At 40.3% G+C, this 25,691-nt stretch overlaps 1 protein-coding gene across 1 annotated transcript in view; it reads left to right on the top strand.

Moving 5' to 3' along the window:
- Positions 1–25,381, top strand: part of col7a1 (collagen, type VII, alpha 1) — a 65,151-nt gene extending 39,770 nt beyond the window's left edge. Inside the window, exons 79-119 of the mRNA XM_061784845.1 lie at positions 3–74; positions 208–252; positions 1,763–1,798; positions 3,247–3,282; positions 3,754–3,798; positions 3,925–3,957; positions 4,062–4,124; positions 4,240–4,275; positions 4,724–4,804; positions 4,936–5,004; positions 8,800–8,835; positions 9,714–9,773; positions 9,860–9,904; positions 9,984–10,019; positions 11,529–11,564; positions 11,639–11,698; positions 11,799–11,924; positions 12,011–12,082; positions 12,163–12,198; positions 12,279–12,338; positions 12,428–12,472; positions 14,405–14,440; positions 14,569–14,604; positions 14,893–14,949; positions 15,046–15,117; positions 15,596–15,667; positions 15,802–15,837; positions 15,952–16,032; positions 17,734–17,787; positions 17,923–17,976; positions 18,052–18,114; positions 18,199–18,261; positions 18,346–18,462; positions 19,151–19,228; positions 20,067–20,120; positions 20,210–20,258; positions 21,775–21,966; positions 22,200–22,325; positions 23,009–23,167; positions 24,039–24,221; positions 24,299–25,381. Of these exons, the coding sequence (XP_061640829.1) occupies positions 3–74; positions 208–252; positions 1,763–1,798; positions 3,247–3,282; positions 3,754–3,798; positions 3,925–3,957; positions 4,062–4,124; positions 4,240–4,275; positions 4,724–4,804; positions 4,936–5,004; positions 8,800–8,835; positions 9,714–9,773; positions 9,860–9,904; positions 9,984–10,019; positions 11,529–11,564; positions 11,639–11,698; positions 11,799–11,924; positions 12,011–12,082; positions 12,163–12,198; positions 12,279–12,338; positions 12,428–12,472; positions 14,405–14,440; positions 14,569–14,604; positions 14,893–14,949; positions 15,046–15,117; positions 15,596–15,667; positions 15,802–15,837; positions 15,952–16,032; positions 17,734–17,787; positions 17,923–17,976; positions 18,052–18,114; positions 18,199–18,261; positions 18,346–18,462; positions 19,151–19,228; positions 20,067–20,120; positions 20,210–20,258; positions 21,775–21,966; positions 22,200–22,325; positions 23,009–23,167; positions 24,039–24,221; positions 24,299–24,327 (2,739 nt within the window). The 3' untranslated portion in view covers positions 24,328–25,381. The remainder of the gene's footprint in view (positions 1–2; positions 75–207; positions 253–1,762; positions 1,799–3,246; positions 3,283–3,753; positions 3,799–3,924; positions 3,958–4,061; positions 4,125–4,239; positions 4,276–4,723; positions 4,805–4,935; positions 5,005–8,799; positions 8,836–9,713; positions 9,774–9,859; positions 9,905–9,983; positions 10,020–11,528; positions 11,565–11,638; positions 11,699–11,798; positions 11,925–12,010; positions 12,083–12,162; positions 12,199–12,278; positions 12,339–12,427; positions 12,473–14,404; positions 14,441–14,568; positions 14,605–14,892; positions 14,950–15,045; positions 15,118–15,595; positions 15,668–15,801; positions 15,838–15,951; positions 16,033–17,733; positions 17,788–17,922; positions 17,977–18,051; positions 18,115–18,198; positions 18,262–18,345; positions 18,463–19,150; positions 19,229–20,066; positions 20,121–20,209; positions 20,259–21,774; positions 21,967–22,199; positions 22,326–23,008; positions 23,168–24,038; positions 24,222–24,298) is intronic.
- Positions 25,382–25,691: the final 310 nt, after the last annotated feature.

Genomic DNA, 25,691 nt, shown 5'->3' with positions numbered 1-25,691 from the left:
AGGGATATGAAGGACCCCGTGGTGATAAAGGAGGCAGAGGCGAGTCTGGGGAGAAGGGACATCATGGCGCACAGGTGAGCTGCATTCCATGTTTAATTCTTATTTTGAGACATTTTTCAGTGCAACATTCAACCGCTTGTCTATTGTTACACTGTAATCAATAAATATGATTTTTTTTTAGGAGTGATCTATGTGTTTTCATTTCAGGGAACAGCAGGAGAACCTGGTAAACCTGGTCAGGATGGTAAACCGGTAAGTATTGGCGGAGATCTACCTTAATTTCTCGTGTATAATGAGAAACCCAGAAAATTGTCAAAAGTCAACAGTGTGCATTATACATGGAAATGGAAAAAACATTCACATTTGATAAATGTATGCCGCATCTAGTGGTTAGGAAAAAGTTGTGCACTTTCATTCCAAAATGCCACTGCCACCTAGAGGTTACGAGAAAGGTGTACACTTTCATTGTAATATGCCACCGCTACCTAGTGGTTATAAAAAAGGTGTAGCCTACACTTTCATTCTAATATGACAGGGGTACGCACGGCAGTGCTTAACTTCAGAATAATTATTTGACAAAATGTTAACAAAATACAGATAATACTTCATGTTTTGATCATATGGGTAGAAGCAAAATCATGCATTGTAAAAATGCATTATACATGGGTAGAAGGCTTTTCCAGAATTTTTAGGTCAACTTTGGGGGTGCGCATTATACACGAGAAATGACGGAAATTATTTTTTTGTTTTGGTTTGGTTTTTGTTTTCACACGACAGCAGACCTACATTTTTATTTACGTTAAGAACAAAAATGTAATTTATTGTTCATAAATAGCCTTTGAAAACATGTACAGTATAACATACAGTATTTTTATACATAACTACACTATGCTTACATGTTCAAAGTGCCTTTTGGAGCACCCTGTTAAGAAACTAACAACATGACAACTAGTGCATCAATAAATAGAGTAAAATCAAAGTATCACAATTACACAAAATATGGCCACAAAATTTTACTTTTATCTTGTTGGCACTGATTTCCTCTTTTTGGGAAAGTCTCTTACCAAATATATTCCATGTACAAATAAATTTACCATTACCCTTCTGACACATCCGTGTTAAAATGTTATTTCCCAAATAAAAGAAAGATAAGTAACATATTTCACTGTACACAGGGTTCATATGTCACAATGGAGTTCCCCGTCATAGTCTATCACTAACTTACACTAACGCAGAAGTAAAATCCAATTTGCAGCGAATACAGTATTTGTATGAAAACCCATGAATAACAAAAACAATCAAATGAAAAACCGTAAGTTGCATATCGGTACCATCATAAAAAAAGGACACCCTGTAATATTTTGTTACCTGTCTGCAAACCATCCATAATGAATTCGCGACCCACTTTTGGGTCCCGACCTGCCAAGTTAAGAATCACTGCACTCAAGCATAGCATCATTTTGACTGCTGACTCTAGTGCAATGGTGTTCCCATTAAAGCAATAAATTACCATAATACCATAGAAAATGATTGCTGCATTTGCTTTTATTATATTGTCTCCTTTTAAAAATCTGTGTTAACTCATAAAAAAAGAGAATTGTACTTTCCTTGTTTCCACTCTAAAACCTGTCTGAAACCAATGGACGCATCAAGGTCTCATACCACTCGAATGACAACTCCAAATTCAACTACAGTATGTTTGCCAAGCTCCGAAAGTCATATCTTAACAGCCTATGTTTTCATTCCCTCTGTGCTGGAGTAGGGTCTAATGGGGCTGGCTGGTCCTCGAGGCCTACCGGTGAGTAAACCCAGTGAAGAGACTAAGCCTTAGGCGTGATCTGCTGCGTTCAACATGACACTGGAGCTCGCTTTTCCTTGACTAGGACTGAAGCTTATGAGACACATTGAAGATGCATGGCAAACAGCTCACTGTCAAATTTCCTGTTCCACCTCTTTCCACCTTCTGGTGTTTGTCCTCTACCTACTGGTACCCGTCTCCTGTCTTGTCGAAGCATCTGTCTTTCATCCTCTCCAGGGCCGACTTTTTTGTTGTTGTTGTTTTTAACCGCTGGCTCGTTTATTTGAGCTCTGGAGTCCAGTGAGTTTGTTGACTTGATAATACGACATTCAAATTCAATGAAAACACTAAAATAAAGTCAAATATCATGTACTATAGATTTGCAATATTAAATTATAACAAATAATGAAATCATAAAAATTGTCCTGTTACCTATTGACATTTAAATACATCATGATGTATTATTGACCTTGTAGTCAATATTGTATTGATCATGGATATGTGTAATTAGGTGTTGGGGACAATAACAATCAAGGACATAACATTGGGGATTGAGACAGTATGCCAGTACTCAAAATAATATATTTGCTGTCATGGCTTTTTTTTAGGCTGTTTTATCAGCAGCCCTAGCTGGGCTCTTTTTTGTTTAATCCCTTACTCTCGATACCAATTTTACCACTTGGATGATTGGGTGCAAATGAAGTTGCAAGATTTTCCATCTATAAAATGTGACTTTGTAGCCTCCCTGGGCAATCTGGACATGGTAATTGAGTGAGCCATGCACATCATGTTCCTCGCAGACAGATGTCACCACTTCAATCTTTCCATTTGTATTGGAAGTAGCTCAGAAAGTGACAGGTTCTTCTTGAAATATTAATACAGACCACTGCTCCCAAAGGCATTGGTGTCCAACTCACCTATGTTGAAGTTTGATTTATTTTGTGTGTGTGTGTTTTAAATATGTAAAACACCACAGATTTTATTGGAGGAGATGAAATGGAAGTCCGCTCACATCCAGACTTACAAAATTCTTGCCAGGATTCTGTGTGGGTTTGGGGCTGTTGCTTCAATTTGGGAGCAGTCCAAATAGTGTTGTTGTCACTTGGCTCTGCTAATTGTGCATGCAGCTGAGCTAGCTCTTGGCTTTTCCCCTGTTGCAGCACTCCAAAGCTTATCCATGAGTTTGTTTGTTGACATTGTTCATCTTCTGTGTTAGCTCGCATGTTATACTGTAAGTCAGATATGTGTATAACTTAAATAATTACCATTAAACTGTTTTTTTGCTAGTGTATTACATGTTGTACCCAATCATACATCTCTTGAGAAATGGCTCTACCGCTTGCAAGGTTAAAGATCTGTTCTGATTTTATTAGCCGTCTTAGTCAGTCAGTTATTGTTCAGTATTTCATGTTGCACACAATATCTTCTTGACTTCTTTACACTCATAGGGAAACCCAGGAGAACCTGGCATCAGGGGGTTAACTGTAAGAATGACACACACGCACACACAAAAACCAACACTTAATGTCTGTGGAGATTCTTAGACATCCAAGGCAACTGGACTCGTTGTTTGTTGAACACATTTCAACTTTAATCCAAAAGGCTTCTTCAGTTTTAAATGTTAAGTCTATAGTCTCCTTACATTTGCCTCTCGAGGGTTTGTCCCGTGGGAGGGTCACAATAGGGTTGTTGTCGTTGCCCGGCATGATTGGTGAATGACTGGTTAAATCCCGCATACCAATCGTAGATGAACAACCGGTAAATATGCTGGACTGTATTGTGACCACCCCAGGGGACACACCCTCCAGAGGCAGACTCCACACTTCAAATTTAGATCTGAAGAAGCCTTTTGGATTAAAGGTGAAACATATTCAAGGAACAGAAAGAAATCAGTTGCCTCGATTCAACCTTTGCGAACCAACATTTAATGTGTTTACAATTTATGTTTCTATCAGGGCTCCATAGGTCCAAATGGACTTCCTGGTCCACCAGGTGTGAAGGTGAGATCACTTCGTTTTCTTTTCTTTTGGCTGCTTGAATTGCAAACAATATTTGTGCTCTGAAATGATATTTATTTTATTTCCTACTGAGCAAAGTCATAAAATGATGTGAAATGTGTTTCACAGGGTAGTCAAGGAGAACCAGGTGTTGGTGTTCAGGTAAAGCACTAATATTTTTCTTTTTCGGCGATTTAGTTTCAATATCCCCGTGGCATCCACATAACAATCCAGAGTTCTAGTGAGAGTTATCTGCTTCCTTGCAGGGTCCTCCTGGTGCCCAAGGCAGCACAGGACTGCCAGGAAACCCAGGTCCTCCAGGAGCCGTAGTAAGTGTTTCCTATCAACGACCCTGTCACTCCAAGTAAAATGCCCGCATCTTTCCTCATGAAATTCTCTGAAAATCTCATTTTGTCATACTGCTGTATTTATTTCCTCCTGCAGGGTCCACAGGGGCCTCCAGGCTTGTCAGGGCAGGTGGTAAGTATGCTACTGCACTGTGGAATTTAGTGATGACATAATGTACTGCTTTGAAGCCTTTCTGAGTAATTAGACATACTGTAAAAGCCATAAATAATGTTCTTGTATCAAGGTTGGTTTAATTTCCCAGCTAATCTCACAGCATGAATTACAGTGATAATACATTTACGATGTGTGACTGCTACAATTTATTTTTTTAACTAGTGCACGGATTGCACCGCTAAATAGGATTCTTGGTTAATAAAATCCACTTTTTTCTGCTAACCAAAATCAAAGCACATTTTACTTTATGAACAACTCAGTCATTTCTAGTCTGAAGATACAGATTAAGTGCCAATACATTTTTTTTCAGGTTAGTTCCTGTGGTGTAGATGAAGTCAGAATTGTATTTAATTTTTTCATGTAGATGTGACTTTTCTAAATGACTGAAATATGTGGCACCTCTCAGGGAGAAGCAGGAAAACCTGGGGTACCTGGAAGAGACGGAGTGTCTGGAAAAGATGGATTACCTGGATTGCCAGGGAAGCAGGTTTGTTTGTTTGCGTGCGCGTGCATGTGTGCATCGCAGTGTTTTCTTGTGTTGCACTGTGTATGTGTGCTTGTGTCATTTATACACTGTGTTTTCCTCAATCTTCTAACTTTTTCTAACTCGTTCCTCAGGGCATTGTTGGGCCTCCAGGTCAGCCAGGCTTTAAGGGAGAGCAGGGAGACAGTGGTCCACCAGGGAAGGTGAGAATGTGTTGCAATAGTTTGTGCTGCCAGGTTATATTGGGCAAGATCCAAGCGACATGATGATTTACCACCTGAAGTCATAAAATAGCACCCATGCAGTGCTGTTGTTGCGATCCTGCAGAGATCGTTTTGATTTGATGCACAGCGCTTCGTGGGCTTTCATTTGGCGGCCTTTGGCCGAGCTGCTGCTATTTGTCCAATTGATGATGATGATGATGATGATGATGATGACGACGATGAGTCAATCCTCTATTTTCTTTATAAGTTCCCAAGGTTCAGCTATACTGTGTTGTGCACAAAGTACTTGTCTTGCCATTAAATTTTCTGATAAGCTGCATACAGAGTGCAGGGCCGCCCGCATTCAGTCTCTTGATACAGGATACTGCAGCTTGACATGCATGACAGTTTGACTTTAGACAGACAGACATTTTTTATGCCTGAAATTTGGTTATGTCCAATATTTTTTCTAGTTATTACATTATTTAAACACCACACTGCCAATCACTACTGAAATCAGTGATGCTGCTTTCCTGAAATGTTTACAAATAATTATAATAATTCAAACACCATCTGTTTGCCATGCAAATTCTAAGATTGAATAAGAATAGCACACTTTTTATTACTGTAGGTTTCATTATTATCCCTGATTATTCATCATGTTTGTACAACCAATAGGTTTTTTTTGTTTTGTTTTTTACCCATCATATATTTTTATTTATTTTAAATCAGGATTTAGTGGGACTAGAGGTTTTGTTAATAGTCAACATTACTTGGTAGCACCTTTGGCAAGTGTATTACTTCACACTGTTTAGTGAGGCAAAGTCACATATTGCTAAAATGAAATTCCACCAGATAACTGTGACCCCAATCCCATTAATGTCCCAGTAATGTGTTACCGCTATAAGCTGTCGTAGGTAATGCATCTCTCCCACTCAGGACCGAGTATGGTGGGGTCCATGCTTGTCTGGCATCCTGCTGCCCTCCAACACTCCACCAATTACTAGTGGGAAGTAAACCTTTTGAGGTGGCACTGGCCGTTAAGACATAACCAGAATATCTGGCTACCTCTCAGCAGGCTGTAGTGTTTGAATATGTAAAGTTAAACTATTTAATCTGCTTCAGAGCTCAAACAATTCCCACCAGTGTACTATATTGTGCATTCAGCTCTGTGGTTTTGTTTGTTTTTCATTTACTTGCTGCATCCAAAAACAAACAGATGAGCCATGAATGTGAAGTTCAGCTTCAGCCTTGCCGCCGTTCATGGATAATTTGCCCTGCCACTAATGAGGATTTCTAGATGGCCTATAGAAAGTTGGATAGTGTCACAAGCTGCCTTGCATTGTGATGCCAAAAGACAAATCTTACGGCAGATGCCATACAAACAATACATCTGGTGGCTCTGAAAGTCTTTTCCCCTGACAAACATGTCAATTTCTCTCCCACCGGGCACAATCTCTTGCCTGCTAATGTCCTAAGTACGACTCTTCGGTATTGCAGTTAACCTGCAAAGCACATTACATACCACCTTCACTCAGCCACAATTCTTCGCACTGTTTTGCCTTTGAAATTAAAAGCTGACTCTGGAGAATGGTCGCCTTGATCTGCTTTTCACATTCTGCATTTAAATGGCTGCAGACAGCTTTTGGGAAATTGGATTGAGCCTGTTTTAATTCTGTCATCAAGCTGAGTAAAATTGACAGTCAAGGTCACCAACGTTGACATATATCGTACAACAAGTCTGCAGAAATTTACTTTAGCATTCTCCATTCTTGTGTTTGTATTAGGCTTGACATTAATCAGTATAAAATCAGCACCTGCCCGCATCATTTATCCACTAACCATGTATTTCTTTCAACGTGAGGAAGTGTGTTAGCTGCATGCATCTAGTTGTAAAATGACTCACACCAAAGTATTATACAGTCATCATTTTCTCAAAGGCTGGAGTGATTGATTCCCCTCTGCGTGAGCCACAAGCCATCAAACATCAGAGCCTGCAGCATTGCCGCACAGACACACGAGCCAACTTGAGAGCACTTTGGCAGACTTTGTGATGCATGCAGTGGCACATAATTGATGTTAATTCACAACTGCAGGGTTTTCTGAGGCCTTCAATATGAAATGACTTGCTTGCTTGCTAGAACTTGTAAAAAGTTTGTGTCTGTCAGTTTAGCATTCATTTTCACCCCGGAGTGCAATGCAAATCAGTAGGCATCAGTAGTATGCAATTGTTATGGGCTTCACTTGTATAGCACTTTTCTACCTTTAGGATACTCAAAGCGCTTTAATACTGTTTCCTCATTCACCTACTGATGATGCAGCATCAGGAGCAACTGGGGGTTCAGTGGACACGTGGACACGGTCACAGGGGCCGAAGATTAAACATACAACCTTTGGGGTTTGACCTCTGCCACCTGAGCCATAACCCCCCCCACCACCCTTATTGTCACAAGTTGTAAGGGGAACCATCTCTTTATTATTTTTTGGGACCCTTTTGTTAGAGTAGCACTCTATGTACAGTACAAAGAAGGAGGAGCTAGCTGCACTGCTTTTTGTGCATTGGTAAACAGAAGGCACAAAAGGCTTGTTTTTCTTCAAGCAGCCACATGCTAGGAGAAACAACACTGAATACTGGCTGCCCTCCAGTTTTATCCTTTGCCAGATCAAAGTTATCATCAGTACATCACTCCCAAAAACATTGTTTCAGATACAGTGTGCCTTTTTAGAAAGAATGAAGATGACAATTTTAGGCAAATACAGTAGATACTACAGATGATTGTTGTTTAACTTCTTGTTGGCTTGCATGGACAGCTACTTTTAAAACTCATGGGTGTCAAACTCATTTTTGTCAGTAGTTTTGCTTTCCCTCAGTGGGCCGTTAAAAAGTAAAAGCCATATACTGTAAATGTATGGTCACCTCATTGTATTGTTATATACAAGTGTACTTTTGTTCGGGCTGGTAATATCTGCTAAAAATGAAAAAAAAAAAAATGCAATTTTGGTTCAGATTTTCTGCAGATTAAAAAAAAAAATAGACCCATTCAGAAAGAAAAATTAAATATACACACTTGATTTACTGTAGTAGGCCACATACAGTAAAGTTGGGCTGGATTTTTCAACCGGGCCTTAAGTTTAACACCTGTGCTCTATCTGTAATGCTATTCACCAGCCACAATATCAAGGACACATGCGCAATCATTATACTGAGAGGTTTAACATTGTGTTTATCCTATCTAGCTATTGTATATAGGTTGGGTATAGTTATACAGTGAGTTGAGATTTGTCATAGTTTATATTCCAGTTTAATTCACTATCAGTCTTTCCCCTTGTTTGTGCTGCTGACTTGACCCGTGACAAGAGTGTTGAGTGGCCTCCCCGCAGATGAGCACCTCAGGCTCAGCACCTTGGACGGAGTTGCCAGGCAGTTCAACAGTTTGATAAATTACCTGCGACACCCATTTCACAACCGTGTACATCCACTTCTTTCACCCAAACACGCAGCAGATACTATTTGGAGAACATACAGCCGGTTTTCTGGTCCTGCCATCAGGTTTTGCAATGTTTTTTTTTTTTTTTAAGTGCAAAAGCTTTCACATACTACTGTACTAAACTAGCTTGAAATTCCCAAGATCAGAACATACAATGCCAGGTTGATTCTTTCAAGTTGAACCAACATAGCATTCCAACTATGAACAAGTAAAACTCAATAATCATATTAGCACAAACACACTCTAAGTAGGTAGCAGGTAATTATTATTATATTGGGTTTTCCACTTTTTTTGTTCTCTCTACCAGGCTATGGCAGGACTTCCTGGTGTCAAAGGAGAGAAGGTGAGACAGTTTTGCTAGTTGGCTGAATATTATTTCTGCCCAACCGTACTACAGCTAAAAACTGTCAATTAGGGTTGGGCATTGAGAATCGAGAACCGATTGGAACCGGGACTAACGTTCCGGTTCTCCCGGAATCGTTCAAATTTTAAAATTTCGGTTCCCAGTTTCGATGCCTACAGTTCGTCGACCATGAAGAAGAGTGGTGAAAACCGACGAAGAAGAACACGCGCGAAGAATTAGGACAAAATTCACGTAAACGTTTCACAGTATCACAAACACTAACCTTGTGTCTCATCGGTGGGTAGGGAAAAAGGAATCAACATTTGGCGTTTGGTTCCATTAATTTCGTTTTCAAATGTACGTACCCTTCAAAATAAAAGGCTACAGGCTGAAAACAGGAAGTCAAGTTAAAACTTGCACGTAAAAAAAACATTTGACGTGGTAAAACAGTCCCAAATAACTATTTAAACAATGCTATATTTAACTTTTAGCTGAAACATAATTTAATGAATATTAAGTCAATTGGGTTAGTTCCACACACATTGCCTTTTAGTTCATAGGTTTGATATTGATACTGGTTATAAAGAACCCTGAGTCAAATATTCATTTTAGTCCATGCTGTGGGCTGCTAAGAAAATGGATGTTCACAATTTGAACGCCCTTTATTTAAACCATGCAAACGTTTTTGACCCAGCCCCCTAAAAGAATCGGAATCGAGAATCGTTTGGAACCGGAATCTAAATGAGGAACCGTAATCGGGACCGAAATTGCTCAAATTAAAACGATGCCCAACCCTTCTGTCCATTGATTTGGATTTGTAAAACATTAAATGAATAGGTTAGAGTCTGTCAAAAATGTAACTCTTTCTTGCAATTCAGGGTGTTCCAGGACAAACTTTGCCAGGAATTCCAGGTGAGCGAGGCCTACCTGGTGAAAAGGTGAGCGTGAGCACCTCGTCTTTGCCAGAGAGTGAGGGCACCGTGAACAAATGCCCTTTTCTAAACTGGTTACTGGTGTCTTTTAGGGTGGCCGGGGAGACAGAGGTGTTGCTGGCATCAGGGGCGAACGAGTGAGTGGGATCGTATGCAGGGTATCTTATAAGTGACATTGTTCACTGGCATAACAGCAGGATCTGTTGTCATCATTAGGGCGAGGTTGGTGAAGCGGGATCGACGGGAGAAAACGTGAGTGTCTATTGTCCTTCTTGTTTTCCACACGTTTGTTGTTTGTTTCTACTATGAGTAACCTAACTTACCAGTTTTCCGAGATACGAACCATTGTTCGGCTGATTTTTATTTTTTATTTTTTTGTGCTTTGACTTGCGAAGGGGGGGGGGGGGCAAAGCAGTAGACGGGGCTTGAGTAGTGTCCTTCGCGAACAACTCGATCAGACAAAGGGATCTTTTGAGTGAACATACTGAATGGAATCACTTCAGGAACGGATTAATTATTTTCTCAGTTCAGTTGAGCTTAGCAGTGATCATGTGCCACAGGAGAAACTCCCCTACAAACGGCGTCACTTGCGAGGCAGGGACGGACGGTGGCTGAGCGTGGACGGGCCGTCAACAAGCCGGCGGTCTCCGGGGTGTCCCGGTTATGATGGTCCTTCAAAATACTGTATGTTTACGTGAAACCTGTTTGTGTTGCAAAGAAGAAAGGGGACTGCTTCCCTAGAGAACTGTGGCAAAACAACTGATCGCGCGGTCACATACTGTAAGGGCCTTTTTACACTGCACATAGCAAAGTGCAATGTGCTGTCGATGAACCCATTCATTATGTATGTGCTGCCGCGGTGCACCGACGGAACTCCCTGTCGTGCCGCTTGTTGGCACAGGGGGCGGGATTTTGAAAAATGTTCCATTTGGGTGCAGTGCCGCCACGACGTCAGACAGTGCATCCAATAGGACGGGTTGCAAAGTGAAAAGCTCATGATATTTTGGCAGTGTTGTAGGCTACAGTGAAAAAAGCACAGAGAAACTTGGAGAAACCTGAACTATACTTCAAAGTGGTCTCCATATAGCTGGGGCTCACAGAAGAGCCTGACCTAGCCGAGGTCCTGCCGTACATTTACAATCAGAATATTTTTCTTGCTGCCGCTTGTCGTCTCTTCAACCTCCTCCTCATCCTCTTCAGTAAAAGTTAACCCTGGGCTATTCGTTGTAAAGGCGACAAATCAATAATGCAGAGTTGCAGTCTACTTTCCGTCAAGACAAAGGGGAAAATGCACAGGGCCGTCCTGTTTGGTCGCTTAGCAACCAGCTACAATTATCACAAGGTTGTGCGAGGCCGGCGTCCTGCGCCCTACCAATATACAATATCATAGAATACTAATTTTATTGTAAAAAAAAAGAAAAAAAAAAGTGCCAACATTTTGTTGGATTTTTCTGGGAACGCTGGAACAGATTAATGGCATTTCCATTGATTTCAATGGAGAAATATCATTTGAGGTATGAGTGTTTTGAGTTACAAGCAGGGCCAGGGAACAAATTCATCTCTTATCTCATGACACCACCGTACGATGAAAAGAATGCTCCTGTCTTGCTACTAAAGCATGATTTGTAACAGTAAAAAATATTCCCAGATGACAACAAATATGATAAGTTATTTATTTGCAGCTTTCTTTTTCCATTTGTTTTACTGGAATCCTTGATAGTGCTACTCAAGTCCATATATTTGATTTTGCTTGTCACTCAGGGGAAGCAAGGTCCACCTGGGCTAAAAGGAGATAAGGTGTGTTATTTTTTATTTTTTTCCTCAAAAATCCGTGTTGTCCGGGTGGAAATCGTGAGACATTTGTCCTGCAGGGAGAAAGGGGCATCGGAATGTTAGGTCCTGCAGGTAACGTTGGACCGCAGGGTTTAAAGGTGAGTAAAAACATGGAACATACACTATTGGTACTAGAAACACCAGCCATTTGGTTTTCAGAAGCATTCCGCAACACTGCCACTGTCTGTTAACTGTAAGGGAGATCAAGGTCTTCCTGGTCCAGCTGGTCTTCCGGGGCTGCAGGGGAAGTCCGGGCATAGTGGGCCTCCTGGTCTGAGAGGAGAAAATGGGGAACCAGGACGTCCTGGGCCACCGGGAGAGAGGGTTAGTAGAGTGTTACACAAGATTGTGTATTTTACATTTTTTTATGACTTTATTATCACTGTAAACTGACAAATTTTCATTTTAAGGGTCTCCAAGGATTTCTGGGCCGGGTGGGAAATACCGGACCTCCTGGTCCTGTTGGACCTCCTGGACAAGCTGTGAGTTTAGATCACATTTTAGTTGGACTTAACTAGAAAGAAAGAAAAAGTTCAGCCTTAAAAAAAAAATTGTTTTTCAGGGTTCTTCTGCTGTAGACGGGGCCAAAGGAGACAAGGTAACAATTATCCAACATACTGTAAGTACTGTCTATACCAATGAGGTTTATAAGAACATCCATATTATCTATTTAACCAGGGTGAAAATGGACTTGGCGTGACAGGGCCAAGAGGAGAGAGGGGAGAACCAGGAACCAGAGTAAGATCTCTGCCATCCACATGAAAAACTGCCTCACATTCATACACAATGATGTGTTTGAGGATCCTCATTTTTTGGTCATGTTTTAGGGTGAAGAAGGTCGCCCGGGCTTGGCTGGAGAGAGGGGGCTCACGGTGAGTACATTAGTTGTTTCTATTATGTCATTACTGGTAATTCCCAGAGCAAGTGCAGGGATTCCTAAGATGTTTAATGTAGGAATACAGCACATTGGAACATGTAAGGTTGAATAGAATCCAAGGACGCTGATCCAGTGTCACTGGAAATTTGATTTACTGTATCCATATTGTGAAACTGTCACCATCATGAAGCATTGTGCAAGCAATGTTTTAAGTAACATTTGAATTCCTAGCTGTCATACAAATGATAATTGTATAACCTACCAACAATAAATAGTGAGCCTTTATTTTGATGACAGACATTAAAAAATTAGGTAAATTAGAGCTTTCAAGGTGAGTCGCTTCACATACAGACTACATACAGCTCACTTGGGAGTTCGCAGTGTATCTTTCATTCTTCTTTTGTTATTATTTGTTTCCAGTATTATTGGTATTGTTGCTTTAGCGACAGGAAAGAGACGTGCGTGCCACTTTCCTACTTTGAAAGAAGTTATATTTCCAGTTTATGGTTCTATCATCACACTTTGCCATCACTGGAAAAACACAAATAATCAAAAAACAAACATCTTATGAAACATCATGTTTGATGGCACTTCGAAGTATTAGATGTTTTTTTGTTGTTGTGTTTTTTTTTTTTTTTTTTTTAAATGTTGTTTGAATTCTGTATTGTAGAAACACATGGGCTATTGGATTTGTAGTTCTTTGCAATACAGCTTTGTTAGTGACAAATTGCACAGTTAACTATTATATATGAGGTCACAACCTGAAAAGGTATAAGTAGAGTTACATTTTATCAACCCATGTACACTGATAAGTCAAATTGTGCAACATTATAAACCCGATAGAACAGGCCCACTGGCGTTTCCCGTTACATTAGACATGAGTTCCATGTGCACCTTGAGTGATTAGCTGTTTTCATGTATTTGTTTTTACCCAGTCTCTGGTGTTTCCTCACTGCAAATTGCAAATTGTTAACAGTAACACTTCCTCTGAGTGTGCATACTTGTGTTGTGTGAGAGATGGTGTGTGTGTGTGTGTGTGTGTGCATGTGTTTATGTGGGCGGGTAGCATTGGGCTTTGTTTCAATCATTTGTTTCATGAATAATAACAATACGGTGCTAATACTGTATATATGTTATGAAATAAGTAATAAATACATCCAGGCTTCAACAAATAGCTGCATGAGTTCACTTTGGCATGTGTAATGTGTAACCCTGAGATAATCTCAAATCATCAAAATAGCCTTGAATTTGATTTTAGGTAATGTTTTCTCAAGACGTGATGAAATATACAAATTATACAGAGCAACTGCCCTAAAACAGCCATGGTGAACTCAGTAAAATAGAGACTAGAAAAGAAAAATAAATCTATTAATATTAACAATCATCCTAATTTGCTTTAACTGTTCAATTAATATTTAAAAATATAGGTATGTGCAATTAATATTGCATTTATGTAATAAAACATTTACTGGTAATTTAAATTTGAGGCACCCAGTGATGTAAAACAGCAAGTGTCTGACTGTTATGCCAATATACTTCAGTTTAACATAAATAAACTACCGTACTCCGATGTTTTGTATTCCTTATGAAGCTATGATTTGAAATATGCCGCTTTATTTTTTTCGATTTACCACCAGACACAATAGGTGTGTTTGCACAACGTATAGGTAATGGGATCTGTTCCATCTTGAATTTGACACAGTATCGGATCAGAAAGGAAATCGCTCCCTCACTGCTGTGACAGAATCGAGAAAGATCGAAGACTTGTTGCGATGAAATATCTACTGTATATTTTGCCATGAAAAAAGCTACTATTCGAGCTTTTGGAAGCAGCCCTTTTCTCCCCATTGTCATGAGAACAGACTTAATGATGATTTTCATTGTGAAGCTCTTTATAATTGTGTGTGTGTGTATTTCCATCCATCAGGGTCCACCAGGGGTGCGTGGTGCTCACGGAGAGAAGGTGAATACTAATGACAGTCCTTTTCCCATTTGTTCATGTCATCAAGCGAGCATCATCGCATAAGCTTTCTGCTCATGTGAATTAAATTCCATTTACGTTTTGCTCTTTTTGTCGTTGTTTGTTTTCAGGGAGATATTGGCCTGCAAGGGGACAAAGGAGAGAAGGTGTGCGCATGTTAAAATCTAATAAGCTCCACTGCAGTGGTCTGCCCGTCGCTCTCCCGCAGTGGTTCAATATGCATAAATGCAAACACTTTGGGGGGAAAAAAAGAGAACATAAGACAAACTGTGACAGACAGCTTCAGGAGCTTTACGCTGCGTAGTTAATAGAGTTTATGAATACACTTAGTGCTAATGTAGTGTAAGTCCATTTGTGACACGTTGCAAATGATCAGTGATATCTTGATGTTATGACTGTAAGTCTAATGTTTTTTGCAATATATTCCAACACAGGGGGACACCAAGCTGATTGGGGGACCTCCTGGAGAAAAGGGCAACAGAGGAGAACAAGTCAGTGAATCACACAATGTCACATCACTGACCAAAATGTTTTCTTATTGTTAAATCCAACTCTTTGTAAACTACTTCATCGTCCTTCTATTTTAGGGTGACAGAGGGCCCAAAGGTGTGCAAGGAGAAAAAGGAGCAAAGGGTCAAGAGGGACCACCAGGGGAGCAGGTAAGTGTGTCAACTTTAGCTGCAAAAGAACGGCAAGATATTTTTGTCAATTTATCAGCTCATCCACCCACAATTGATTGTTCAATAAACACATAAGAATGGTGTGGAAAATCCAGCATGTGCTTTATTGTGACGTATGAACATTTTTTGCATTGGTTATTCTTCACAGATAAGAATATTCGTTCATTTCAATATTTTGAAGATGCGTTAAGAAGTGACAGGCCATCTACTGAAAGTCTACATCGTTAGGGCCAGACATAAATGAGAATTATATTCTTCTTACTGCTCTTTTACAATCATTAAGTGTTGATTCAAAAGTTACTTTGGATTTGTGTAACATCATTTCGTACTGTACTCTCTCATGAAATGAACAAAATTAGAATCGACTCAACTCGGTGAACACATTCAGTCAATAAAAGTGACACGCATTGCATTTGATATCTGTCACCTGACTTTCCCCCAATGCATTGATCATCAGGGGCTGAGGGGAGAGCCCGGGGAACGAGGATCCACCGGATTCCATGGTGCTCGCGGTCCTGGTGGACAGAAGGCAAGCAGCGGCGCTCTGCATGAATAGTCATTATAATTAAATCTGCATAGGAATTAATAGCAAAGCCAGATAGTCGTTGGTGCAGATCATCATCTCTCTGCTCTAATTACTGTAATTGTGACTTCACTCTGCAGGGAGAAGCAGGTCAGGCCGGTGTGCCTGGTGAAGCGGTCTGTTTCCTTGCATCCAAATATATTTCAAATTCTTCATTGTCTATGTTTGGCTTGGCTGTGCCAAGTGAGCAGAACAATGGATGAGCGTGTGTGTTGTGTTTCTTCGCCCAGGGTTTGCCAGGAAAAGACGGACTGCTCGGGCGCAAAGGTGACAAAGGAGAGATCGGCATCGTCGGGATGAGAGGAATTAAGGTAGTTTTACAGAGTACAGTATGTGCTTTCAACCTAAAACATCTTTCAGGGGTGGATGATGCTACTAATAACTGCATAACAGCATGAAATTGATTAGACTGAAGATGATGAATATACATTTTACCGAACAGAATATCTACAAATGATTAAAACAAAGTTTCATAGAACATGTTTGGGTCAAGAAGGACCAATTAAATCTGGTTGAGAATCAGTGCAGCTACAGGATTTGTTTTCCCCTTTTGTTGGCATTGCAAATCATTTTTCAGATTTTCCTTGCTATTTCCTCTTGAATAATGCAAAATGTGCCAGTGTCTCATTTGTAAACCAGAAGTTCCCATGGTGAACAAAAAAAGAAACTTGATTGGTTTTTTTTTTGCGACGCGTTAGCAAGGGAGCCCACCCAGACTCAGCTCCAGATCTTTGTTCACCCCAGCAGTTTACATGGTCTGGATACTGTGTATCATGCGGCTCTGAGGTTCCTCGCCTACTTCAAATCTGTCACCTGTCACTGTTCGTTGTATGAGCTTGTTGGATTGTCCTCTTTGCCTACACGTCGATTAAAATATTGGTATACTCTTGTTGATAAGACAAGGCAAATGTATTTACTGTATATAGCACATTTCATACACAAAGTAACTCAGTGTGCCTCACAAGCTTAAAAGCAATTCAAAACAAAGAGCAAAAAGACAAAAACATAGTACAGAAAATGAAAAAACAGCTTTAAAAAAGTTTTGTAAATGTTTTGTAAAAGTAAATGTTTGATTTTTATGGTTTATAATTGTGATCAAATTCTGACAAAAATGTACTTAATTTAAATAGTTTTACTCATGTTTTTCAGTATGTACAGTATGGCTGTATGTCTCTGTAACTTAACAGTGTCGTTGTCTTGGCCATTTTTCATCTTAATTACCTTTTTCAATTAAGGCTAAATAAAAAAAAATTAAATGTACAGGAAAGCATACATTGAATATTTTCAATTAAAAACTAGTAAAATATTTTTTTTAGGCAAGTGCATAACTCTGCATCTGCGCTCTACTCAGTCTACTCTCGTTTTAAAAGAATTGTTAGACCTCAACAAATCAAAGACACAAGTATGATGTAAAAGCAAGGTGGCAGACGAAGCGCATGTGCCAACAATTTTGGAACCAGGACACGTCTCTAAAAAATGGCCACACGAAATGTTACTTCTAAACAGCAGAACAATGTGAATTACAGATACAAGAAACTGAGCACAATCTGGGCTCCATGTTATCAGGAAAGTATAAGAAGCCCAAGAAATGCACTCAATTCTTGCCTTCGCTGTATCATTTTAAAAGCATCCATAGTGTGAAATGCATGGTATCGTCTGTACATTAAAGTGTAATTTGATATAATAACTGTATGCCATTGTAAGGGGATTCACTGTAAATTGTCTGTATCGCTCAGTCTCCTGCTGCTCTTTTGCCACTTTTATCTATAAGTTCCCCCTCAAATAACTATTATCATGTACAATTGTCGGGTCCATTTGCTTTGTGGGACTTGCTACAGAGGCTAGTGTGTGTGTATGTGTGTGTTTATATGTGTGAAAGTGCATTAATCTGGGTGGCAGTTGAAAGGACTGATGGTCTGTGGATGGACCGCTGGGGTCCATTTTTCTCTCCTTTGTTACTCAAAAGTCTCTCACTGTGTTTCTCACTATGATGAACTTGTGTGCGTTTCTAGGGCGACCGGGGATCCAAGGGGCTTTGTGGAGGCGATGGACCCAAAGGAGAGAAGGTGAGGCGTGAGCAGAGGAGGAAGAAAAACCACAACAACATTCTCTGTCTTTTCTTTATAACTTCAATGGTCAAAGAGGTTGGAACTTGCTTACTTTTCTTAAATGTGTTTGTGTGTGTGTGTGTGTGTAATCAGGGGGATAATGGATTTCATGGGCGACCAGGCCTACCAGGAAGAAAAGGAGATCAGGTATGGCAAATAGCAAAGAAGGTATCATAGGTTTTATTGACTCTGATGGTGGCACAAATGTGGTTTTGTTTACAGGGGGATGTCGGCCCCTCTGGAGCCCCAGGGATCCCAGGAAAAGAGGGCCTAGTCGGTCCCAAGGTGGGTTCAGTGATCTGATAAAGTATAGAAGTGTTTTATTAAATGTTCAGTAACACTGCATTGTCTTTGTCTTTGTCTTTGTAGGGGGACCGCGGCTTTGATGGGATCGAGGGCGCTAAAGGAACACAGGGCGACAAAGGCGAAAGGGTGAGGCGTGAACGCGCCAGCCTAAAAGTTATGTTAACGTAACGACAAGACATACATCATTCAGTGTGCCTGTGAAACATGTAGGGGACGCCCGGTGTCCCTGGCCCTCCTGGGTCTAGAGGGCCGGATGGAGCACCTGGACTGACAGGCCCCCAGGGAACGGGTGGTGCGAAAGGCCCTGAAGGCCTCCAGGGACAGAAGGTGATGAGACACAGCTTTATTTCTAAACTAGACAAAACAGGCATGATCAGATTGAGAATGAAAACTAGCCGCATGTATTGCAATATGATACAGTATTTGCAAAAGAAAGTAACCCATTTTGTTTGTGCTTAAGGGTTTGTTGTGGCACACATACACCTCCTTGAGTGAGTTTGGTGTGTTGTCATGTCGTGTATTGCTGTGCCATGATTGACAGTTTGACGAGCCCTGACTTTGACCCGCTTGTCTCTTCATCATCAAGCTCATAAATAAAAAGGCTCCTGACAGGAGAGTGATATCTCTCTTATGATTGCACTTACTTTCACAGTGAGAAGCGAGTTGTTCTTTCTTTTTAGTAGCATGGTGTTGAACTTCCTGTAGAAATAACGTGTAGCTCACTAAATCTACAGAGTGCTATTAGTATTATCGTTATATACAGGTATTTGTTTGCAACTCTTGAGAAAATCTGGCATCTATAGACCAATGTGAGAATGTCTGAACACATTACTGTATGTATATTTAATGTATTCATGTATGGCACAGCTATGAATCTATGCTTTCGATCCGAAATATGGATATTACTTCTGGATAATGTGGGCTCTTCATGGAGGCTTGACTTGAAGAGCTACAATACATACTGCTATTGTGTCAACAGTCGTCGTTTTGTGTTCTTTTGCATTTTCTGTATTAGGGAGAGAGAGGGCCTGCAGGTCCCGCCATGGTGGGTCCACGTGGTGTTCCCGGGATCCCAGGGGAACGTGGCGAGTCGGTTTGTGTTTACGCCTTCTCTGTTTACGGTTTTCTTCAGTTATGACTTTCTAATCCAAGCCCAACAAACTGGATAAACCACCTGCTATAGCAGTATTTCAAAGAAAGGACCCTATTTTTCAGGGATGTCAAATTAATTTTAGATCATGGCCCACATTCACCCCAATTTAATCTCAAGAGGTCCGGCCCAGTATATCTATATCTATTTATGCTATAAATAATGACAATTCAATATTTTTTAGGCTCAATTGGACACCCTGACGGGACGGTTCAGGCCCACGGGCCATATGTTTGACACCCCTGCCCTATTTGATATGTGGCACAAAATGGCTTTTGAAAATTATTCATATCCTCGACAATCTTCTGCACCATTCTAATCAACTATCTAGTTCATTTGAATCAGCTATCTATTTAATATTGGTTATGCATAAATAACTTTGAGCATGGGGCTTTTACGCCCCCCCCCCCCCCAAAAAAAAAAAAATATATATATATATATATATATATATAAATTCATTTGAACTCCAAATTTGTCCACAGTATGAATCATTCTGTATGTTTTTGGGATTGCAACCTAAAAGCAGTTATCGCAGTCATCTACTGCTTCTGTGAGCTGCCCTGCTTCAGTATTCATGTGTGTCTGCGACATTTGTGTGCCTCTAATCCGGTTTATAGGCAATTACATGATATTATATCAGCTCTATTTCAAATTATGAATAGGCTTTATGCTGAATTAACCTTTCGCTTTGACTTTGCATTTAGTTGAATGTCTAATGAATTCATGTGCTTGCGGGCATCTCAGTGGGTTGTGGACGTCCTAATACTTGTCCATGTTGTAGGGGGAGATGGGCCCAGATGGAGCCAAGGGAGAAAGAGGAGAGCCAGGCATGACGGTCAGTACTTGAGCCCAGGGCTCATTCTGGAGACACTAACATAATACTCAAAATGTTTGTGACACCTTGTTTTCTTATTTGTGATTCAGGAGACCGAGGTCAGAGAGTATGTACGCACGGAGATGAGTCAGCACTGTGGTAAGTGTTGGATGCAGTTTGCATTGCTAATTCATAGGTGCGCTGTCCCCAAATTGAACTTCAGCTAAGATGGGCGCATATGACTCACTGCCCCAGCTTATGAAAAGAAAAAAAATGTTACTGAACTACAGCAATGTCACAACTCTGTGAACTGACCTTCTTTGTTGTTGTTGTTGTTGTTGTTTTGCTATCTTCTGGTCCTGCGTCCTGTCCATCTGTCTAACGCACAGCATGTGGAGGTGAGTGAGCCGTTGGACCGCATAGGGAAGGATAGACAGACAGGCTGTGATTCAGCATGAGTCATATAGCACATATGCTGTGGCAGGCTCTGCATTGATAGCAGGCGGTGTAGTGTAATGTGCGCACATCTGAACTCCTTCAAATGCATCTCAACTTTCGGTCCAAAAAGTGATTGGTGACGACACAACATTAGTTTAATATTGAAACTTTCTTAAAATATCAGTTTGGGCCCATGTAGAGATTTCAAATACTCTTAACAGCTAGTGTGAGAGTAAATCAACTTAATTACATCCATCCATCCTTTTTCTTTACCACTTATCCTCATTAGGTTATAGGTTAGTTGGAGCCTATGCCAGCTGGCGAGAGGCGGGGTTACACCCTGAACTGGTTGTCAGCCAATCACAAGGCTAATTAGAACATATTGCAAATAAAACAGTAATATGTTCTGCACACACAAAAATGCAGAGCAAAATGTGGTAGATTACGTGCTAAAAAACCCGATTGATAGTCCAATCTTGTATACTGTAATTAGATGATACAATACTAATAAACCATGGTTGACATTGTGTGGCCATTTTATTTTATTTTTTTCCATTAACAGGGTGCCTGAAATACATAAATACAATGCGATTAAAAACGATTTTTATAACTACTGACTATATCGCCCAAGTCTGATCAATATAGTTCACCAATTGCTTTTATATTGAGACTTTGTGGACACACTTGTGTTAAATAATATAGTACATATGTAAAAAGTAAAAAAAAAAAAAGTGCTATGAGATATTCTTTAATAATATGATGCTTCATTTTGATTGACTTGTAACAGAGGTATTTAACTTAATTATTGTTTCGTGTGTAACTGTGCAGCATTATACCGTAATATTCCGTTTTGGCAAAATGAAAGATGCTTTGTTGTCAAATATCAAATGCATTCATAATTAATTCAGACAATATGTAAAATTAGTTCACAGCAAAAACATATCCCTTGCATGGAGATGCATGCCTCACAATAAACATGGTAGTTAATCAATATGCATTTGTCCTGAGAATGGGCCCGAATCAATCATTTCAGCCATAATTTATTTATTGCCACGCACACGGTGATAGAGTGGTTAATAATGTAGATCCATGAAGCTTGCAAAGCCATTGTATGTCATGGTCACTATGTTGGATGCCCCTGGTGTCTGTTTCACGTGTCAGAACGGGGGAATGACTTTTGTGGTGACTTTGGGTTTGTTGGTTCACTTTATTAGCTTCTGTCCTTGTCTTTGCTAACATTGTGCCCACTTGGCCACTCTTACCTCTTCCACATGTGGAAACGCTTACTCCCTCCCTCTCTCCCTTCTGTCTGCCCTCCTGCGGTGGCTCCTTTCCTCCTCCGTGTCCTGTGTAGCTCTCTCAGCGTCAGGCCCTGTCACTCGCTCCCAGCCCATGGCACCACAGCAACTCGCGGCCCTGAAGGCTGAGGGTGAGTGCGTCCGTCCGTCCGTCTGTCCGTCACCCCGCTTGTTGGCCTCTGTGTCTGTTTGTCTGTGCCTTCACTGTTGAACTGAATGATTGGTGGTTTTCTTACCAAGAAAACTGAGGACTCCATTTCTGGACTCCTCTTTGGTGGAAATAGTAGGGTATATTTCCAGGCGTGCACAGATACGTTCACTTTCTGTCATTTGGATGTGTAACATGTTGCCACTCGTCTTGCAGGCCGCGAGCTGCGCGTGGTGATGAACACCAACGACCCCGATTACGAGCACATCTACTCCATCGAGAACTACGACGACCCCTTAGATGAGCTGCTGTATTTCCCTCCTGCTGACAATCACACTGACGGTATTGGACTTGGCCTGGAGCACTTCATTTCTGAAAGACAAATTGTTCAGGAGATGACTTTTATGAGCAAATTATCATCCTCTCGCATTCAACTGCTCTTCAGCAGAGTAGCCAAGGTTCTAAATAACTAAATTGTCAAAGTTAGGCTGAGAGAAAAAAAACAATGATACTAAACCATAAGTAGTCAGATAATTAAATGTCCAATGGCAACACAGCACAAAACAAAATCAGGAAAACATCAGTTTTGCTAGAAAGCTTTCTGTACACGAAATAGAATGGAAGTAATGAGGGTTGAAACATTTTTATTTTTTAAAGTTTCAAATTTAAGCCTTTCAAATGTGAATATTTTCTACTTCATTTAGTCCTACATTAAAGCAGACAAATTATTTGTGTTTTAAGCAAAAAAGAAGAAAAAAAAACTTTCATCAACATCAGCCTTGAAAACTGACAAACATTTTTCCCTATTTTTGACATGTTTTGAATCAAGCACTAACCCAGTCATTCCTAATTTGAAATCTGAAAATCCTCTCAGGTTCACCAAAAACATAAATCACAACCATGATCAGAACATGAGCGTAAGATCAATTGTGTTTTGGAAGTTGTGGGGGAGCATTTTTCAGCCATGCCCAGAGTTGTTGTAACCACTCACACACTGATCCCTGCTGCCATTTGTGTTTCCACAGGGGAGGCTGACCGACAGGAGTTAGAGAAAATGGTTAAGGTTGAAGCAAAAAAAACACCCAATGTATTGAGAGCTGGTGGGGAGAGAGGTGGCAAAGCTCCAGCTCTGAAACCACCCAAGCCCAGAACAGTCAGGTCTCTGAAAAAAGCCCAAGGCAAAGGTACGTAATCTGTTTGGGGAGTCATAACGGTGGGGTTAGAATTTCTCTGTCATGTTTAAGGTGCTTTTTGATCAAGTAAAACACACATTACAAACAAAGGCGTTAAGACACCAACCAATTAATTAATAAATTGGGAATTGATTGAAAAGAGGACAGTTTTGGCTAACTCTAAGCTTTTTAGTTTGGGAAAGGTCCTTTTCTGTTCCAGCACGACTGTGCCTCAACGCACATAATGAGGAACAAGTTGCATAAATTCATTTTTTTGTCTGCCTTTTGGATGAAAGAACACGGTCACAACCCATCAAACAACTTTTGGGATGAGCAGAAATTGCGAGAGAGGCACTCTCTCAATTTTCCACAAAGTCAACATCTTGTTCCAAGTTTTACAGAAGACTGGATGCTATAGTAGCTGCACAGGGGTGCTGAATTTCATATTTCCTTCTTTTCCATGTACAGTGGTACCTGTAACTACGAGTTCAAGTTACAAGCCATCATTTGGTCAATTTTTTTTTTTTCTTTGTGTTGCTAGCCCAAATCTTTGTTACGAGTGAGCTTCAGATACACAGTGAAAAAAATGTTGTTATGTAACCAAATCTTCATACACTTATCTTTGGTATATCCCCGCTTATTCAAGAATTTTGGGGGTTAAAAAAAATATATATATTTTTTTTTTTACTATGCAATTACAATGGCCGTCAATTATTTGCTGATTTTTGCTGTTCGCGGTCGGGCCTTTTCACAAAAACGGCAGGTTTAACAATTAACTTGGTTTGATCCCAGTTTATCACCGAGGTCAGGGGTGCTTACTTTACGTTCAGCTCCCTCTTTAATGCTCTCTCTCCCTTTTTCTTCATCTCAACATGCACTTCAGCTCCAGCAGAAGCGTGCCTCCTGCCAATGGAGGAGGGCAGCTGCGTGCGTTTCACTTTGCGTTGGTACTTTAACAGCCACGTCCAGGCATGCAGGCCCTTCATCTACAGCGGCTGCGGAGGAAACGACAACCGCTTCCTCTACTTGGAGGAGTGTGAGGAGGTGTGCCTTGGCAAGGTTCAAGGTAGACACACACACACACACACACACACACACATTGTCATTGCGCGAAGGGTATTGAACGTTTGAACTGTTCTTCAGGGTCTCCCTTGCTGCAAACAGCCCGGTGATGGTGACCAAGTCCTTCTCTGCACAGGAACGTCGGCCTCTCTATAGCTTTTAAATCATTCTCTTGTTACATATCAACGGTAAATATTTGTTTTTCTTTATTTATTATTATTTCCCCACTGAACCACACTTGATACTTTAGCATTATCCTTCTAAATGCATGCACAAAACATCCCGACATGGTGCTTATTAATTTAAAAGGCAACTGTGTTTATTAACAAAGTATTCATACTGAAGATAAGCTTAGTATTGTTTGTAGAACTTTTTATCGCTGTTTAGCAGTTCCATGTCGGGCAGTGACTCCCAGCCACTGTGCTGCGGCACATTAATATTCCTGTGGGAAATTATAAAATCACTTAATTGGCCCAAAAATTCATCTATTCATCTATCATCCACCGTATAGTGACAGGCTGAACAATTACATGCTTGTCTACTAGATAATAAAAGGTGTGTCCACTTTTTTGCCTTTCATACAAGAGAATAATAGCTCTTTGTTGAACTAAACAGGCCACATTTCACACTTAGTAAGTACATTTGTGAGTAAAAAGAGATTAGATTCTCATTATTTCGGCATATGTTCTTTCTATGACATGTTTTGTTTGGTAGTGTGCCATGAGAATTTTCAAATGTAAACTATGTGCCTTGACTCAATGGTTGGGAAACACTGCTGATGTAAAGTAATAACAACAAGGAATTTGTATCTTAAATTATAATACAATATTCCCTCAGGAAATAACAGTATTGTTACTATTGAATCCTTTTACAACTTCTGAACCCCATGAAATGGTTTATTGTGGGGGGAAAAAATTGTGACCAAAGGGTCTCAGCTTGAATATCCCAAACGAAAATACCGCTCAACAGTCCATCACTATATAATCATGTCTTCACAACCAATGGTTACACTTGAAGATGAAGGCATTTTATTTTTGTATGTTTTTGTCATTTGGGGAAAGTGTGTTTCTATGCGTGGATGCATGTTTACTCACCAGAAATTAATTATACAGAAAGTAAAAGTATGTGGTTTTCCATTTTGAATAAACTTGAGTGTAAACAGTTTCCTGGTGTGTGTGAACATCAATTATAACATTACAGAGATGGCCTGGATGTATCAAATGATATGTCAATGTCATCTGTGGCCACACAAGAAAAATCATTTGTGCGTGTGTGCATGTGACCAATCAGGATGTTCCATTTTCATCAGTATATTTCATTAATGAGAGTATTTTCTGCTTGTTGGCCATGACTGCTCGGCCTTGCTTTTCCATGCTGTCTGCCCTCGCTTGATTTCCCCTGGTGGGAGCATTCAGTGACTCCACATCCACTTGAGCACACTTCTTCAGCTGACTTCATTTCTAAAGTCAGCACA

Source organism: Phyllopteryx taeniolatus, chromosome 9 (assembly GCF_024500385.1).
Source record: "Phyllopteryx taeniolatus isolate TA_2022b chromosome 9, UOR_Ptae_1.2, whole genome shotgun sequence".
NCBI classification, from domain to species: domain Eukaryota; kingdom Metazoa; phylum Chordata; class Actinopteri; order Syngnathiformes; family Syngnathidae; genus Phyllopteryx; species Phyllopteryx taeniolatus.
The sequence above is the reverse complement of the archived record's forward strand: the minus strand, read 5'-3'. Positions and strand labels throughout refer to the sequence as shown.